This window comes from Typopeltis vanoorti, chromosome 4 (assembly GCF_054136105.1).
Source record: "Typopeltis vanoorti isolate ZY-2024b chromosome 4, IOZ_Tvanoo_1.0, whole genome shotgun sequence".
Taxonomy (NCBI): domain Eukaryota; kingdom Metazoa; phylum Arthropoda; class Arachnida; order Uropygi; family Thelyphonidae; genus Typopeltis; species Typopeltis vanoorti.
Genome location: NC_143552.1, coordinates 19,836,566 through 19,857,211, shown reverse-complemented (window position 1 = coordinate 19,857,211; position 20,646 = coordinate 19,836,566). Strand labels below are relative to the sequence as shown.

The window sequence follows — 20,646 nt, the reverse complement described above, 5'->3', positions numbered from 1 at the left end:
GGATACCACTTTTGAAATAACAATTTGCAAATTGTTATTTCAAGATAATTTGTTCATAACTGTTTTACATATTTCAACACCAGTGGTATACTCAGGTAGTGTTACAAGGTTAATCATCTCTTTGCATACTTCGTCAACCCTAGAAAATCAAGCAAAGATTGCTAGCCTAGCTGATGATGTAATGTCTGTGCTCTCATCACACAATTAGTAAAGAACTTACATGAAGCAAATCTTTTGTTAATTGTTCTGCTGTATTCCTTTCCAACTTAAGTATCCTATCCTTAACTGTTTTTCTTCTCACAGACAAATCTTTAATGTACTAAATAATTTTTACCTTTTCTGAAAGATTGTCAAAAAGGAAAGGAGCACATTCTAGCCATGCTTCTTTAATATATTCTCCATCACTGAGTGGTTTTCCATATTGGGCAATAATTTTTGAAACCTCAAAACTAGCAGCAACTAAATTGGAACTAGGCCTACCTGAAATAAATTTCATCAAAGTATTGGATGTTTTTTTTTGTCTTGCTCAATTCACGAGAAATTAATTCTCTTTGTTCTTGCTTACTTTTATTGCTTAAGTTCTTATGAACAGTTTCAAAATGTCTCTTTATAGAAGAAGTCTTACAAACAACTGATTCAGAACATAAAATGCATAATGCTCTATTATCTTTCTTAATCATACCAAATTTTTCAAGTCCAGTATTCTTTAAATTCTCTAATATCCTCTTCATTTGAATGTTTCTTTACTGGTGGTTATGACATTCTGTACAATCTGTAAAGGGCAGGAAGCAAATAAAATACATGATAATGGCGTGTGTGTGTGTTTGTGTTTATATATATATATATATATATATATATATATATATATATATATAGCATAATTTTATGAATTTTATTTTATTTATAAATATAGCATAATTTTATGAATAGAAGAAAGGAGGAAGAAAGAAAGGAAGTCAAGAAGAGAATAAAGCAAAAGGAAAAAAGTAAATTACAACTGAATGACCAAATTTATACCACCACAAGGTGCATACAAAAATAATTGCTTTCTTCATACATCTTCCAACTTTAATGAAAATTTGATCATATGGGGGGTGTAAAAATGTGGACAGATGTATGGACACTGACAAAAATTATAATTCGGACTCAGGAAATCTCATCATAATTACTCTCTACATACACCTACCAATTTTAAGCCTACTTACACACATGCAAATGAAAGAGAAGGGTACGCATTACATCATGTGCAGATAACACTTTAATCCTGAATATTGATAATACATTTCACATAGCTTTAACAATAACTTATGTTTATGGTAATGTAAAGAAAATTTGCATTTATATCTAATAAATTAAACATTAATTGACAATAAATACTTCCATATTTTAATGACTTACGATTTAATTAAATCCAAATCTACATCTACTCTATACTATAAAATGATAAGCTGAAATTCGAAACGGATGTAGGCTGTAACGTTTTTGTGTAATGTTTTTTTGTAACGTTTTGAAACTCAGGGGCTACCCTGAGTGTAGAGTCTTCAAAATTCAAGTCATCGGAATTCAAAGAGAACCGGCCTACCAGTTTGGAACACAGGGGGGTTGGGCAGCGTAGGCGTCAGAGCCCCCTAGTATATATATACACACACACTTTAGAAAAATGAAAAAATATATAAAATGATGGTAAAGGAGTCATGGCATGTCTGGCTGCCTGTCGAATGATGCAACAACTGATTATGACAGGATAATTGCATTAAAGTAATTTCTTTACAAAGGGATATCTAGAGTTTGTTCCTGAGAATGTGTTTTGGGAAAATTCCCAGTTACCGGGAATTTTAATGAATAGTAGAAATATTTCCCGAGAAATTTGAGATGTTTTTAAAAATAATCTTGTCTAGTCTTGCCTGCATTTACTATAAATGCAGTTCCTCCCTTCATGTGTGAAATATGCACATAATTCACATGCAGTGTGAAATAGAGGTTAATAAAATAACTATTAATAATCATTTTTGGATAAACACCAGCTTCACTTACTTTATTGTAGTTATTGTTAATTAATGGTGAGTGAAAGGCATGAGAAATGGCAGTATTTAAAAATAAAAATAAGGCCACTATATGGTCAGATATGGTGCAATGCATCAATAAGCAGACTTCATTATCATCTTGAACATATTCATGGCATAAAAAGAAAGAAATGCAGTGAAGACAATGCACAAATGTTCTCCACTTAAAACAAGCACAGTGTTTCAATTTGTCAAACAGTATGTGACAGAAGTAGATGAATTAGTTTTAGATGCAATTTTTATCATAAAGAGTGATTTTATTTGAAAAAGCTTCTCTAATAAAGGCCTGGAGTCATCAAAATATCTCTCATCTGTTATGGAATTAATATATAATTATGAAAAAATACAGCAAGTCTGTATTGGAAAATGAGCATTTCTATAGATGGATCAGTAATAGAAACTAAAAATACATGAACCTTCACATATATTACAAGGAAGATTCACAAAATATCGATCTAATAAGAATTTGTGATACTTGTTGCAGAAAAGGATTATTTTTTAATTAAATAAACATCAGAGGCCTTCACGATTTGTTTCAAAAACAGATGGCACTGCTACTGATACACTACAGTTATGAAAAAATTAGGAAAATTATTGCTTGCCTTTCACAACTGTTGTTACAACCACACACTTCATCTCATTGTGATAAAAAAAAAAAAATCAAAAGATAGCAGTGATAGTATTATGGATGGATGAGTATTCAAAAATTGCTGAAAGTATATTATATTGTTTAAAACTGTAATACCTGTAGATGAAACACTAAGCAGTCTTGATGCAAAACTATTAACAAGCGAAGGAATTTTTAGTCTTGTCACTTGGAAAACAATTTTTTTTTCATTTATTTTATTTTTTATTTTTAAATTAATAAGCTTTTGAAAGAAGTTAACTGCAACTTCTTAAAGTCTTGGTATCACTTATTAAATATATGAATGACTCAAATTGTTTAAACAAGGTTAATAATGAGTTTTATTGTTAAGGCAGATAAAAATGAAATTATGGAATCTACAAAATCAGTAATGGAATGGATTTTCAAAGAAAAGTGTACTTCAGTAGTAGCGTTCGAAAGAGAAAACAATATGAATGCACTACTAACAATCAGACCCATGTGAACTCCAAACATGAAAGAAATTTTTTACTTGTGGCTTATTTGTAATTGAACCAGCCATTCTGACTGAGCAATTAATGCTTTGTGCTTTTTTTAACTTTTGATTTTAACAATAAATGTTAGATCTTGGTATTAGTTTATTTTATATTAGTACATACTTTGAATTAGATATTTGGCATTCAAAACTATGACTGTTATTTTTTAAATAACAAATACTAATTCAATTTTACTTTTTTTTTTTTCTATATATACTAAAATGCACTGTTCATTATTATAGCATTTTATGACCAGATTAAACCCAAAAATTCTTATTCAAGAGAAATTGCTAATATTAAATCAGTAAAATAAAATTTTCTGTAATTCTCAGGAACTGCAATTTCCTGTTCTGGATTCTTGAAGATTAAAAAATGTCAGAAATTTAGAGATCCCAATCAGATGGAGATAATGCAGGGAATAATCAGACAGTGACTGATATAAGAACAAAGGTAGATTAACTGAAGTTGTTTAGGATATTAGAAAATCTCAGTGTGAATACAGCTGTGAAATCCGATGTAATATTGGCCCCTTTGTTATGAGAAAATTCAAGAGAAATGGCAGTTATCTAACTTTATCATTTAATTTAAATCTTAGCACTGGCAGGGTAGGGTGCCAAAGGAATGGAAAGTGGGCAAGTTAGTTCTTTTACTTAAACGAGGTTCAAAGACAGAGGTAGCAAATTATACACTGACAGTATTTCAGTGTTACAGGAGTAATAGTTGAGGTATTGGCAAAGTTAGTTCTAGGCAGAATTCAGGAATATGTGAATAGGAATGTAATATGATATACTCTATAGGAGGACAGTGTGATTTTGTGGAGAGGATCTCTTGTCCTTAGTAATTTCCTTACTTTGTACAATAAAGTGACATTTAATTTAAGTGGGATAAGGAGAATAGCGGTATTGTTAGACATTTGACAAGATACCACATGGAACCTTATGTAAATTGGAGCACAAACAAAGATGGACATGAATTTGATGGGTGGTTGATGGATAGACATTTGAGATTAGTGTATATGAAGGAGCAGAATTAAGAAAGCAGGTGACTGCTGTACATTAGTTAATATTGGCAATTTGAGAGGAATATTCAGTTGTGTACTGATTATGTTAAACTGACATCCACATAAAGTACTATCTGTTTAGCTGGTTATTAATTATATATTTGCATCCAAAGAGCTAACACAAGAGAATTTGGGAAATAGCAGCTTTATTTACAAATCTGATCTACAAAATACATGTAAAAATTAGTTAACCTTTAATGCGACAGTTTCATTAAAGTTTTGCACATTCAATAACATTTTATTCTAAGTAATTAAACTATAAAAAAAGCTAGCTTGCTTCAGTCTATTAAAACACCTTCTGTGTACAATGAAACCTGAACCAGCCCTTTAGGGCAGAAAGTTTTCATAGCATATGCCCAAGATATAAATTTAATCACCAGCATTATCTCAAAACAGCTGCTTCATATTCAAAGTGTATAAAACATACCTATAGTGTATAATAGCATTTCATACTATAACTGAGCTACTTTATTTAGATAGTTTAATGTGTGTATAGATATTACATTCTTGAATAATACAAACTAATTTTTCTTTTTTATATTAATGCTCAGAGTTAGTTTTAGAGAGGCAAAAAAGAAAGTCATTTGTTTGATGACAGCTTCACCTTTTCTACCATCGTTATTTGGCAAAAATATTTCCTCTAATTTTGTTTGAAGATATAAATATTTGACATAAATGACTAAAGTCAATGCCATTAAAGCTTTTAAATTGGCTAAACGACAAAATCTTGATATGAAAGTACACATGATCAAAGTGTTTTTACTCAGCAAAGAGCAGGCCAAGAATTTAAATTCAAAATATAATTGTCATGCTTTGAGAAAACTAAAAAAAGGGTGAATGCTTCATTCAAATCAAATTCAAGATTTCTGCACACTGTGCATGTGTGGTTAGTGGGATTATTCCACCCACTCAGAGTCAAAACACCATGTGCTCATTTTCTGTTTTTCATTCTTGTTCCTTGAAATAAGACTTCAAAATGGAGGAAGAATCTGACCTGGGTCAGATATTGAAATTACCAGTGTTCCCATGTAAAAATTTAAATCTTACGTGAAGAAAACCAACTGAACCTTTCAGAACTTTGATTGGTTCTGTTAGTTGAAAGGATCACTGTGTGAACACCACTAATCTGACAACACAAGAATTATCTAAACATTTTAGCTGTAGTGATAAGGTAGAATGATTATATTGGATACCTATAAATGTATTTTGTTAAATAACTGTATAATTTAACAAGTACAGTGTATAGAACTTTTAAAATGAACCTTGTAAAACCGATTTATGCACAATTAGATAGATGCATTTGAATATGCATTTCATAACAGATAGCATAGACTTTATTTTTCTAATTGCAACTCTTAGGTTTATGTTATAGTGTGGTTTTTCTTTACACAATAGTTAAATGGAATACTGAGTCATACTGTATTAAAATTTACATAAGACTGGATTTTTAAGGGGGGGGGTAAAATTATTAAAGCAAATGTCATCTCGATTATGAACTGTCTTAATGCTTCTTCTTCCCCCCCCCCTCATTTAAAAGGACTTTTTCTTTCTTAGTCACACGGTTCAAACAAAGAGGAAAACATGAAGTTGAGATCAGAGTTTTAAATTAAGTGAAAGACCTGAAAAATTCATCCCCTCCCCCACCTCTCTCTAGTTATTTTGCAGTCTAAAAAAATTAGAAATTTTATTTACAGGCTGAAAAACAGCATTTAACACATTATATTACAGAATTAAGACCGAGAATAGTTAACTACAAAAAAGTTTGTACACATACACTTCAAGTTGTGCTAATTTGATGTAATGTGTTTTTGGTTTCACAGGAAGAATTTTTTTGGTATGTGAAGTAATAATGAAAGACTGATTTGTTTTTTAATTGTGCTGATTTATGAAGCAACTGTTTTGCTAATCAAATAGGACATGGCATAACTGACCAAATTATTTAAAAAATATACACTACATAAACATAAATGAGAAAATAAACAGCAAGGCGCCTGCACCTTGCAAACAGATCATGAACATTCATTACATTTTTTTTTTTTTTTTTTTGCCAGAATAAAGCCCCCATTATATTTTTTGAGTAAAATATTTTTTGAATTGCTTTAATTTATTGTTCAGTTTTAGGTATTTGCTAAAGACTGTTTATGATACAGCATTTTAAAATGTATTTGGATATTACTTGAAGTTTTACAGGGTTATTCATAATGATTTGGATAGGTTTAAAAACTTCAAAACAATTATAATTATTTAAACTTGAAGAGTGCAAGGCATAAAATGTAAGCACTGAAAAATAATTTAATGCATTGTATGATGCTGTTATTTATAGAGTTACTTTAACTGATAACAAAATGGCGATTCAGGCAGAGAAAGGTATAGAGCATGTATATTACATTGGCCATAGTAGTTAAGCGAGAATAGTTTTGTGGCACAGGTCTGAAAGATGCATATCCTTGATTGAAAAGGCATGTAGCTCTTGTTCTTATCAAAGATATTGGAAATCATTTCTGGAGCATAGGGGTCAATAAATTAGAAGAAAAGAACTTTTTAAGAAAAAATGTTTCAAAGAGCTGCAGTAACATGCTCTTACATTGTATACTATATATTATATTATGTTGTATACTGATACATATTGTATACTATATGTGCACTTGAAGTATTGAATATTTATTAATATAACAAGTAGTATAATGTTACTACCATATAGCCAATTGGTGCGACTAATCTTGTAATGAGTAATATTTTAACTGACTGCATATGCAAAATATAGATGACCAACAATGAGCATGGTCAACTCCATTTTCTTTTGTGGCAGATATAGCAATTAGTACTTATCAGTTTGTGAAGTGATCAACACATTCATTGAGCTCTGGTGTATAGTTTCACATCCATTTCTTTAATATACATCTCCACATTGACAGACATAGTACAGCATCTCTCATTAATGAAAATCCTTTTTCATTTCACGTTGCAGATGCTTCTTATGCATTCAAAGCTGTTGCTCCATTTCCTAATCTTATTTATTTTTTTTTTCTAAATCAGGACACTGATGTTGCCTTGTTTTGTTGGTTATTTTATTTTGTTTTACAGCTCAATTCTTAATCGGGAAGAATCTTTCTTGCTCCTAGTCTATCAATCACAGAAAAATATATAAACCACAAATTATGACTTGAACAACATGCAATGCTGAAAAAGGAAGCATGATAAAGGCAGTGATCTTTCTTTTGTGGCAAATATAAGAATCAATACCTATCAGTTTGTGAAGTGATCAACAAATTCATTGAGCTTTCTATGTTGCAAACAACTTGGAACCATTCTCTTATTTAGAATTATTTAAGTTAAATACTTGCCAAACCTTTATGTAAAGCAAAGCAAATTCAGAAAGACCTTTTGCAGAGTCATATGCTTTTTTCTGATAGCATAACTATATGGTATTTGCATCAAGTAGCTCTCAAGAGATGACAGTAAAGATTTAGAAATTCTGATTTTAATTTGTGTGTATACATACATATATAAGATAAGTAACTGTATTAGAACTATTACTGTTTCATGTTTGCAAGTTAACAGCTACACAAAAAAATAATTCCAAGCATTCTATCTATTCATTGGACATCATCAGATGCTTTATGGTCACTCCATTCCCCAGTGATTTGCCACACTAGTCCTTGCCAGATGGTCCTGTTGTATGCTTTTCTGGAGGCTTCAACTCTCTGAAGATCAGTCACTCCAGACACACACCATCCATCTCATTGAGGGTCTATCCCTTCCTCTTTTTCTGGGAACTTTACCTTCTGTTACTTTTCAATGTATCTGAAGTATTTCAGCTTTCTTCCGTGACTATTTTTAAGAAGACTTAAAGTTCTACTGATCCCTTCTAGCACCCATCCATTTGGTTGCCTTTCATTATATGATATCCTCAACAGCTTTCTGTAACACCACATCTCAATATAAAGCACATTTATTTTTGTTATTTATGTCAAATCAGAATCTAAACTTTTCCTTATGAGTATTATTAATTGAGATCCACATGTATGCATTTCAAGATGTTTGATTTCTGGTTTTCGCTGCAAACTGAATTAGCTAATCTCTCATTAAAATAGCAAGTTATTAGCATTTTCTAAACAGCATTTCATTCAAGAAATAGGTGTACCTTGATTCAATGTTAATCTACGTAACTACTTAAGTTTGCACGACTTTTTGGAATGAAAAGTGTGTAAACTCCAACTCGGAGTTTACACACTTTTCATCAACTGGATATGTATCTGTAAATCAGAGATTATCTGAAGGAAAAGAAGTACATATAAGCCAAATGTTTCTTTGTAGACAATGACCTAAGATGTCAATTCCATAGGCAGCAGTGTTATAGATATTGATGCAAAGCACATTATGCCAGTCTAAAAAGGCATCTGTTTTTAGAGATGATGCCGAGCTTTACTCAACAAAGTCTACAATAAATTTTTTAAATATAAATCATTATGAATAATCCTATATATTTCTATAGCAGCTTTAGTGATGTACTTAATGTTGTTGCTTTAAAATCTTAGTGATTGTTTGTTCCTGAGATTTTTTTCTTTGTCATTTATCAGTCTCATAATAAAAATTTTAAGATGCAAGATGGTTCTTACATAGCTGAAAGGGGACTACATTTTTGTGATGTTATGATCAAAAAGTTACGTATTCTGGTTTTTTTTTAATAATATAGGTACCACATTCTATAGTAACTTTGTCACAGATATCTGTAATGGAAATTACAATGACTTGTTTGGAACACAAAGTGGAAATAATAACAGGAGTTTATGCAGTCAGTGGTTCATCACAATTCTGCAGTTCTCTGTTTGATATTGCAGTGAATTAACATCACTGCTATTTGGTTCTAGGGCAGCAAACCTTTGGATTTTGTATATCACTTGAAGGACTTTAGTGATATTTCTAGCTGCATATCACAAGGCACTAATTTTCTAGAGCAATTGTGTGCTAGTGTGATACTTCATTTACACGTCCATTTCCATTGACTTCCTTATCAGAACATGTACTGCCTTTGGCACTGTCATTACTGGCACTTCGTTGGTAGATAGGAGCTCCTCTTCCCAGAGTGGTGCTTGGAGTACTTGGTGTACCTGGTCCTCCCATGCCAACGTAACGTCCTAGAGGTCCATCACTTCTAACATTCATTTCTCCTCTCATGAACCTCTCAAGTTTGTCTACACAGGCATCTTGATAATCATGAATCCATCTGTAAAAAAAAAAAAATTCAAATATATAATTTTATTGTGATTATGATCAGTTATCATATTGTAATTTAGCCATATAATTTAATCATAAAATAATACTATTAAGTCACTGCTACCTTTATCTCTTCTCAATATTAGAATACCTGTAGATTTTTTTTTTATTAGTTCCTAAAATATACAACTGTTTCAAAACAGTAGGAAAAGAAAGAAAGAAAAAGCAACATTATTTTTGCATGGATATGAAATCCATTCTTCCTGAGTATACTATTTGTCACATCTCTTTTACCACGCTACCGGCCAGGATGTATATATACGTCCACATTAATATGGATGCGAAGTGCATATTAAAATTGTAATACCATTGATATTACATTGAAATTTATGATGGATGCGAATTTGATCTTTAATGGCCGGTAAGGTGGTTAAGAGCCCTCTAAAAACCTTGACTCAGGAAGGGCAGTAGAATTTAATTTGCAAGGGAAAAGGGCTGTAAACATTAGTAGCATGGGCAGACTAAGGGTTACGTTATCCAGGAACCCTGCAAGTAGAGCAATATCTGGAGAGCCAAAGAGAAGAGGGGATTGTTCCAAAAGATGAATGACTTGGGTGGATAGAGGTGATTAGGAACAGAAGAGTTGGCCTGGTTGGCCAAGTGATTAGCATATCTGCTCTCCACCCAACTGGAGGTTTGAACCCTGTTGTAGGTATGGATGTTTGTAATTGTCTTTAGGTAGGAGATGAATATCATCGTCTGAAACCACCACTCTACTTATTGGCGGTCTGAAGTAGTTTGATAAAGTTCCATGAGTTTGATCTCTAGAGCAGGGTTTCTTGACTATGTAAAAAGAAAAAAAAAAGTGTGTGTGTATTGTATATTTGACATAACAGATTTACTCAGCTATATGACATAACTATAGAAACTTAAATGACTAAAAGCTGAGAGATAACAAAATAAAAAAAACTATTATATGTACAACTAATTTTGTTTTAGACTTCATTGGGTGCATAATACGAAAAGAAGACAACAGCTATAAATTAAGTTACAAATAGATTGCTGGCATTTGAAGGCCTTCAAAATAAAATAAAAAATGCAAAGAATATATATATTATATTTCTGCTCTATTTCCAATAGAGTTGAAAGAGGGGAAAATAATTCCACTTCATAAAGGAGGCTTGAAGACAAAAGTAGCAAATCATAGGTCAATCAGTATATAAGGAGTGATGGTTAAGGTTTTGGAGAAGTTAGTAAAAATCAGAATTCAGGACTGGATAGAGAGAAATATACTTTATAAGGATCAGCATGGTTTTGTGAGGGGTAGATCTTACCTTAGTAATTTACTTACTTTCTATAATCAAGTAACAGTGGAGTTTGATAAAGGAAATGCTTCTTGACACTGCTGAACTTTGCAAAGGCATTTGACAGGATTTCACATGGAACTTTGTAGCAAATGGGAATGGATCTGAACTGGTGATTTGAATTAGAGGGCAGCTGATAGCCAGATATCAAAGAGTGATTTATGGAGAAGCTGAGTCCAGGAGAAAGTAGGTAACTAGTGGTGCACCTCAGGACTCAGTGCTTGGTCCGCTGTTGTTAATTTGTACATTAATGATATTGGAAATAATTTGACAGGAAATATCCACTTGTTTACTAATGATGCAAGTCTGGAAAGAGCCATAGTCAGTGAAGGTGATATAGAGATCTTGCAGGATGACTTAAATATGCTGGTGGTATGGAGGCCACATTTGGGTTATCGTGCACAGATCTGGTCACCTGGATTCCTTGGTGTGAAGAAGTGGAGGAGAGGATTCAGTGGTCAGTGATAAAGATTGTGGTAGGTGTGTGGAATGCTTTCCATGAGAATAGATTGAAAGTCTGTGGGCCCAAAAAACTAGCTGATAGGCATAAGAGAGGAGATATGATAGAAGCATCTGATGACTTTTTTCAGTGCTGAATGAGTGGAATACATTGCCAGAGGTGGTTGCGAGTGTTTTGTCTGTGAATGAGATTAAGGATAGGTATGCGAAGAATAGGGTCTCCCATGAGTCTTCTGACTCCATGGAGATACTCATATATAATAATGATAAGTTAATAAAAAAAATCCTTAGCGTTCCCATGGTGTATGTCCTATAGGCTTACAACCTTTTGTGGATGGAAATCACATTAAAAATTATGAATGACTATTAAGGTATTTCATATTCAGATGAATATTAGAGGATTCTAGATGCAGCTGTTTATCCAATAATGACTTAATGGATGAGAGACTTAAGAAATCTGATAGGAAAAAGGATAGCTGCTGTTGAGGATATCATATAGTGAAAGGCAGACAAACGGATGGGTGATAGAAAGGATTGGTAGAACTTTAAGGCTCTTTAAGGATATGAACAGAAGAAAGTTGAAATACTTTGGACATATTGAAACAATGGATGGAGGACTTCTCAAAACAGTAACAGAAGGTAAAATCCTGGAAAAAGAGGACAGATAGTATGTCTGGAGTGACTGATCTTCAAAGAAGCATACAACAGGACCACCCAGTGAGGACTGGTGTGGCACATCACTGAGCATCTGAGTGACCATAAAGCATCTAATGATGTCCAATGAATAGATGGATGGAAGATTAGAGGTATTTGGAATATTAAGGACTGTGGATGGGATTTCACCATGCATTTTATATGAATGTGCAAGGAATTAATTGTATTTCTTGACTTGGCTGTTTAATGAGAATCTTGCCAAAGTTTCAAATGAATGCAAAAAAGGAGGATAGTATTCACACAGGGATGCTGTCAAATTAACAGTCATATTACAGATTCATTTGCATTTCTGCAGTGATAGTTAAGATTTTGGAAAATTAATGATGATGAATAGGATAGAAGAAGGCAGAATTCTTTTAACAAGGTCAGCATATTTGTTTAGAGATGATCTTGTAAAATTTGATAAAGTACTATTAGTAATAGATAATTAATGCATATAATTATCTGAACACTTGATAGCTACCATGGCAGATTCTTATTTGTGACAAGTGGAGCATACTGGAGATGCCATGATCGATATCAAGGAATAACTAAAAGAATGAAGTGATGAATAGGTTTAGAAAAAAATATTCTGTTCTTTTGATGCAAAGTGGAAGAATCTCTTCCACTTTGCATCAACAAATTATCTGGATTATTCCTGATAATAATCAGGAATAATCCAGATATAGAGGATTTGAATAGGCTGGCAAGATGGACAAGGTAGTGATATCTATTCAGCACATTGCTGCAATGGTGAAAATGATATTAATAGATAGAGAGGAAGAACAGAGACCAATTGTGTTGGGTTTGTTTTTATGGATTTGGGAAAAGAAGAAAAATCTAGAGAGGATTCAGAGGCTGATTGCATGGAATGCAAGATATAAGATGTTGGGTTCACCAGATGAAAAGTGGAAAGATTTTCTAAGAGGAGCAAACCACAATAAAGAACCATTTTGAAATTAGATTTTTTTTGCATGTGATAGACCACTGAGCCTAACATGTAAGAGGAAGATGAGATTTTTGTAGTGTAATATTTTCTTCAATTTTTCTTTCTACAGGAAGAGGTTTACTGTATAAATGAAACAGTGATAAATATTTTAATTATGCACTTAAAAACTGCCTGCCTGCAGGTAGTTTTATTATGATCATTGTAGGAGGATTTGTGGGAAGTTCTCAAACTCATGCACTCACTACACCCTTGGGAAATTCCACTCACAGAAATCCTGCTCCTTGCATTCTTCTTTAGACAATCAGCATGATTTCGTTTTCTGACCCTATCTCCCTTTGCTCTATGAAAAGTCTGCTTTAATCTATTACAGATTCTTCAACATATGCGATTTCTTACTCGTGTCTCCCAGGTCCTGCAGATGGTATTTCCGTCAATCTCTCTCTCAGGGAACTAACACTGCCTTAGTCACTCTTTTCTGGACCCTTTACACAATCTCTTTATCTCCTAGAAAACCACGTGACCAAACTTGTGCAAAGTATGCCAAATAAAGCTCGTTCAAGGCTTGGTATAGTGAAACTAACTTTGTATTTTTATTTCCACATAACAACATCCTCTTTATAACTGCCCTAACATGTGTGTGTATGTGTTGTCTTCACAATTCACATAGATGTGTGTCTAAATTTTCAGGTCCCTGTTCAACATCTCGGCCTCTTTAATCACATCTCAATGAACTGAATACACAAGTATCCCATTGTTGCTATCTAAATATTATACCTTTGCAATTCACAACATGTAAAACATGTAATTTAAAATTATTTAGCAAGCAAATTTTAGATACTTTACCTTACTCCATTGAAATAACATACTGCTCGCATATCTTCTGGTAACATTTCTGGTTCTGGCCACTGAAAATTATCTAAGATGGGTATAATATTACATTGACTTTGAAGTGCTTCTACAATTTCCTGAAACAAAGAAAGTAGAGCATGATAAGTTATAAATCAGTTGTTTAAAAATAATTTGTAATTTGCAGAATATTAAACAAAGAATTAAAGTTTAGGAATAATATATATATTGTAGGCAAGGACAATAATCTTTCAATGAGCAAAGCCTTTTTTGTTATCTTTGTATTCTTGATATAAGGTCTCTAATATATCAAACTATAAGTGGAATGGAGATACTGTATGAAAATTGACAAGAGAAGTTTATCAAATAGAAATAGAGAAGATAATTAAAATTTTAGTTTCTGTGTGCAAGATCTAGCAATAATTGGGAAAGGAGATAAAGAACAAGTGATCATTTCTGGAAAATGGGTACAAGGAATAAGAATAACTTTATATGAAGAGGATATGTAATGTACTAACAGTGAATAAATTTAAGGGAAGGTGTCACAGTTATAATGACAGCTGGAGCTGATCCTCAGGGATGAGTGTTGTATTATAGAAGTCAAGTAATAATGACTGTTAGAAGACTACAGGAGGAACCAACTCACATACCCAAAAGTAGTGGGATAAACTGCTCACTGTAAGCTGTCACAGCTTCTGTGCATAATAATTGCTTATATTTCTTTGTACTGCATCTAGCTTTCAGTGAGTTGACTGATAAACTATAAAAGCTTTGCTATTGAAATATATATGACTTCCTTTCAGTGGAATTACTGCTATTTAAAATTTTTCATGATGCTTCTTTCAAATATGATTATTGATTATTTAAGCTTAGCTAACCAATATTCATACTCCCTATACTTGAGCAAAGTTAAGAAACTAAATGATTAAGGCATTAATTTGTTGAGGAGAAATAAATGGAAGAGATCTTGTCTTGTTGATGAAGATTGTTCTTTAAACTTATTAACTTCCATCATTTGGCAAGCTCTCCTAAAAAGTTAGCAGAATTAATAAGTTCAAAGTATGATCTTCATCAAAAGAAAGACTCCAAGGTACCATGTTATTATATCTTTAATAAATTAATGATTTGGTTTTAAAGCTTCAACCTATAAAAACTGTCCACCACCTTAAGACTTTTGCAGTAGCTGTGTGACAGAAGGATTTGAACCCATGGCCTATTCAGAGAGGAGAAACACTATCCACTGGTCTGGATGCAAAAATTATACTGGATTTGAAATACAGTTATACCTCGACTTACGTTCGTTTGAAGATACGTCCACGATCCTATTATGGAATGAATAACATTTTCGACTATACTTTCAAACAAGATGCAAGTGAACGTAAAATAAAAAGGTTTTTATTTAGCAACAATGCAGTGGCAACCTCCCTCGGCATTCGGTTCATGGCTTCAACAGTTCCCTCTGTTGATTTTGTGTTTGAAAATAGGTTATTTGTGTATTTGTGTATTCACAATATTTTGTACAACATGGCCCCCTACATGTCCAATTAAAAAAACCTAGTGAAGAATCACAGAAAAAGAGGCAAGCAATCGATCTTGAAAACGAAGTGGCAAGTTCAACGATAGTGACGAAACAATGACACGGTGATTGGAAAAGCTACTTCCATCATGCATAGAGGACCTGAACCAAAATTGCATACCTCTTAACACTATGACCATAACTGCTAAGGCACTAAGTCTCTTCAGCATGCTGAAGGAGATAGCAGGACCCGACTACGAATTGAATGCTGCTTCCAGTTGGTTCATGAGATTCAAGCAGCATTTTGCATTGCATAATATGAAAATGTATGGTGAATCTGCAAGTTCCGATGAGATGGCAGCCAAGGAGTTTGTGGAGAAATTGGATAAAATTATTACGGAGGAAAATTATTTGCCATAGCAAATATTTTTCGAGACCTTGTTTCAGAAAAAAAATGACCGAGCTGACAATTCATCCACAAAAAGCCAAAATTTATGCCTGGATTCAAAGCCCTTAAAGACCGTGTTACGATTCTGTTAGGGGTTAATGTGGCTGCATATAAACTGAAACCATTTGTGATATGGCATAGTTAGAATCCACAAGCCTTCAAAAACATTAGGAAGGATACTCTTCCAGTTGATTAGCGGGGATATAAGAAGTCGTGGATGACTCAAAAATTGTTTGCGCATGCCTTAATCAACTGTTATGCGAGTGAAATGGAAAGCTATTGTGAAAGAAAATGTAGAATTTAAAATTTTATTAATTCTAATATTGCTCCAGGTCATCCATCTTATACCGTTGATCTTCACCAAGTTCAAGGTCATGTTTCTCCCTCCAAACACCACTTCATTGATTCAACCAATGGATTAGGGAGTTCTTGTAGTATTTAAGGCTTATTATCTACGGAGAACTTTTTTTTTCACAAGCCATTTCTGCTACTGAAAGAAACGACCAGACTTGCAATTCTGCAAAGCATTCAATATTTATCATGCTATTGAAAACATTGCTGTGGCTTGGGACGAAGTGACCTCTCAGTGTATGAGTGGCATATGGAAAAAGACATTAAAAAGCAATCTGAATCTCGAAATGAATGACGACGACATAGTTCATCTCATAGAAAGTGTCCCTGAAGAGTTGATCAACAAAGAATTGGTCGAACTGGAGGAACAACGTGTTGCAAAAGAGGAAGAACAAGAAAAGGAAGAGGAAAAAAAAGAAACAAGGATAGGTAATTAAACAATTCACAGTGAAGGGTCTTGCAGAAAATGTTCTCTGCAGTTAGCGATGTTCTCAAAATGGTTGAAGACATGGACCACAGTGTTAGTATTAGTAGAAAGGAAAGTACATGATGCACTTGCTTGCTATAAACACATTTACGATGAAAAGAAGAGAAATAAGCAAAGAACATTGGACATTTTCATTAAAAAAACAAAGGCACCAGAAGAGCTGCAGCCTGGTCCTTCACATAGGGAAGGTAATGAAGATTTGAATGATTATTCTCCTGTTTTATAGTGGCAGTAACGTACAGTATGGATTTATAATAATGTTTAAAAATTAAAATGACAGTATACTTATTGCTGTTAAGTCCCTGACCCCTATAACTCTGTTGATTTAATGTATCGACTTATGTCCTGCTGGATGGAACGGAACCCTGACGTAAGTCGAGGGATGACTGTACTAGGTGACTACTTAGTTGTAAGTGAAATAAAAATGAATATTTCATTGGAATGAAAAATATGTAAAACAGTTAAAAATAATTAACTGTCCAACACACATTGTTTCCTTTGCAAGAAAAGGTAATTGTAAATTAGTTTTTCATGCTGATTTCAAGTATGTTCTTAAAATTTTCTATCATTTACCATTCCAGAGAAAAACAATAAGCCCTATATGAGTTATTGTTGCCTATTGTGATGCAATTGCATTCTGCTGTTATTGCATCAGCTGTGCTTAGTTAACAAGAGATGATTCGTTACATACATAACTATTGCATAAGATGATGCAATGCATTACATCATTCCACATTACAGTCCAATCTGTGCATGAGCCTTGGATATAGCTTGTGTTGCATTCTCTGTGTGACAGAAAAATACCTTTTGTTGCATGTACAGGTAATTCACCCTGAAGAAGTAGATACCATTTAATTTAACCAAAGTTAATTAAGGATGCCTACAAACATTATTTTGGTTGCAAGGTAGGAGATCAAAATAAAAGCTGGGTTCTGCATGTGTGTTGTGTAGTTAATCTGCAGGCTTGGCTGAAAAGAATGTTGCACGTGCCATTTGCTGTTCTAATGATTTGGCGAAAGCCAACCTATCATTTTACTGACTGTATTTCTGCCTTGAGCCTATGTAGCTCAGTGGATGTGGCATTTGCATACCACGGCGCTTGGCCACACGAAGGAAGACTCAGTTTCGAGTCTAGTTGGCGACTGAGGAAATTTTTCTAAGCCTTTTTTCGACCGGTTCCCGAGTTAGTCGATCTCTGGCACGGACAAGCGGGTTTTTTCTCCCGGAAAACTTGGGCTTTTCGTCCATAGAACCCACATTATTTCAGACGACATTAAATACGAGTGTTAGGGACCACGAGATGGCAGCACCTGTAGAGCAGTCTCTCTTCACTGCGTGCCGCTTAATTAGTGATAGCCTTGGGCCAGCTATCTCTGATTGGGTACCAGTGGAGATTGAACTGCCCACTCAGTCTCCAAAAAGTTAGATAGGGCTAAAAATGGCCTCGCCTACTCCCTGTATATGCGGAAATAAAAAGGCGTTAGCCGATTTTTTTTTTTGTATTTCTGCCTTACAAAAGTTTCTGGATTTTCATCAACAAATAAGAAATGCATTGTCTATCCAAATGTTGCATTGGCTTTGCAACCAGTATCTCATTCTGTTGATTTGCCACGAAACACCTGACACTGCAGGCATTGAGAGTGGTGGTAAAGGAAAGAGGAAATATCTGACACAGTATGATTTTGGAGTCAATGATGATCCATACTTAATCACCCAAGAGGAATTAAATAATCTTTTAATAGATCTTAATCTTACAAAGGTCATGCAGAACTGTTAGCATCATGGCTACAAGCATGAAATCTAGCTGAAGGAACTAAGGTCACATGTTTCAGACACTGTTGAAGTACATCAGTTATTTCAGTGAAAGTGATACTCTAACCTTTTGTACTAATATAGATGGGCTAATGGAGTTCTATGCATTGAACGCACACCATCTGAATGGAGACTTATTGATTTTTTGAAATCCAGTCTGGAAGCTGTTCTTTCACAATGCCATATCCATCCATCCATCCCAATAGCCCATTCAGTTACTATGAGTTACATACAAAAACATGAAATAGTGCTGGGAAACATTAGTTATGATACCTACAAGTGGAACATCTGTGCTGATCTTCAAGTTATTACCATTTTGCTTGGGTTACAAATAGGATATAGTGTTGTTGCTTCCTATGTGAATAGGACAGCAGGACCAGGAGTAATCATTATGCTATTAAACAATGGCATTTGCATACACATTTCATACTTGGAGAAAAGAATGTCAAACATACACCATTGGTAGAGACAGAAAAAATCTATTTGCCACCACTTCACATCAAACTTGGACTCATAAAAAAACTTTGCAAAAGCAATGAATCAGGAAGAAGCAGGGTTTCAGTATTTGAAACAAAAATTTCAAAAAATAAGTGATGCAAAAGTAAAGGAAGGCATTTTCACTTGACCAGAAATTAGATTGTTAATGAATGATCCCAAATTTGAAGTAGTTCAAAATCAAAAGATAGCTAATGTATGGACACATTTTATGTTAATTGCAGAAAACCTTTTGGGCAACCACAAATCTTCAGATTATAAGGAAATCATTTCTTCTATGCTCAAAGTATATCATGAAATGGGGTGCAAGATGTCTCTGAAAATACACTTCCTGGACTCACATCCAGGTTTCTTCCCAGAAAATCTCAGGTTTCATCAGCAGATTATGAGAATGGAAGGTAGGTATAAGGTGAAGTGGAGTCAGGCTATGTTAGCTGATCACTGTTGGTCTGAAACTGGAAACAACCATGTTCAGACATACTTATTTTTGAAATGTTCCAACCATAACATTCCTATAATACTGATTTTAAAAAAGTTGTATTATTGTAATTATCACTATACCAATCTAGATAGCAATGGCATAAATTCCATGCTTAACTTTTATAGCAAATGTAATCAAGGTTTGAGAGGAGAAATCAGAACACCGAAGGAAAATCCACTTGAAATCAGTTATTTAGAAGATATTAACAATTACAGAGCTTAGATATTCCTCTTAATTATTTTAATTACTAAATGGTACTTACCCTATGGACCCAGTCTTTACATTCTGTATCTCCAATGCACCTGTCCAATGCATTAGGGGTGAGAACTAGAAGGAAATGTTTTGCCTGTCGGATACTGTTTAGTAAATTATTGTCAAACTTGCCTGCTTCAAGCCTTTCAACATCAATGAAGACAGAAAATCCTCTTAACTGCAAGTGCACCTTCAAAAGACTATTAAAAAAAAATAAAAAAAAATTGAAAAATGTACTTGATTCAAGTTTAAAAAATAATTTAATTAAATACATACAAACTCAAACAATGGTATGATAGGCTTTTGCCTCAACTTACCATTCGCATTACTACAATTATGTATCAGACCTTTCACTGAAAATCTGGCTACGGGAAAGGTGCTTAGGGAATGGAAGGAAGGTAGTGCCATTGCATAAGGGCGGTAGCAAACTCGACACATCTAATTATAGGCCAGTTTGTGTGTCATCAGTAGTAGTTAAGATCTTGGAGAAATTAGTGAGGGACCATATACAGCATTGGGCAGATGAGAGTTTCATGCCGAATATAGACTATAAAAGTTTCGGCAGATACAAGCGTACGCAACCTTTCATGACAGGGCAACTTGAAGATAAATAAATCTGTAAATAAAAATTTACATTATGGGAAAATACTAAGGACAGTGATCAGAACTTGCTTCACCTTTACTATGAGTTGCCCTGTCATGAAAGGTTGGCATACACTTGTATCTGCTGAAACTTTTATAGTCTATATTCAGCATGAAACTCTTGGATTCAATATCCACTTAATTTGAATAATTTTGCATTGCTGAAGTAAAGCCTTTTTTGGCTCTCTTTTTCAGTAATTTTTGGTGCCTTTTGTAATGCGACACCTTTTTTTGGCAACTCGTATTGTAAAGTACAAATTCTGCATCACTTCATCCTGAGTATTCTTGGTCTAGCTCCCACTGACGAGACCTCAAAAAAAGGTCGAAACCAGTCTGGGTAGTGACCTCCCTCCATTATGTATAACATTATA

At 33.7% G+C, this 20,646-nt stretch overlaps 1 protein-coding gene across 4 annotated transcripts in view; it reads right to left on the bottom strand.

Annotated features, from left to right (window-relative positions):
* Positions 1-4,392: 4,392 nt before the first annotated feature.
* Positions 4,393-20,646, bottom strand: part of Sarm (sterile alpha and armadillo motif) — a 184,398-nt gene continuing 168,144 nt past the window's right edge. For all 4 annotated transcript variants that reach the window (XM_090391659.1, XM_090391662.1, XM_090391663.1 and 1 more), the window contains exons 7-9: positions 19,644-19,833; positions 13,789-13,910; positions 4,393-9,490 (exon numbers count right to left, since the gene is read on the bottom strand). In XM_090391659.1, the coding sequence (XP_090247785.1) occupies positions 9,232-9,490; positions 13,789-13,910; positions 19,644-19,833 (571 nt within the window). In that variant the 3' untranslated portion in view covers positions 4,393-9,231. The remainder of the gene's footprint in view (positions 9,491-13,788; positions 13,911-19,643; positions 19,834-20,646) is intronic.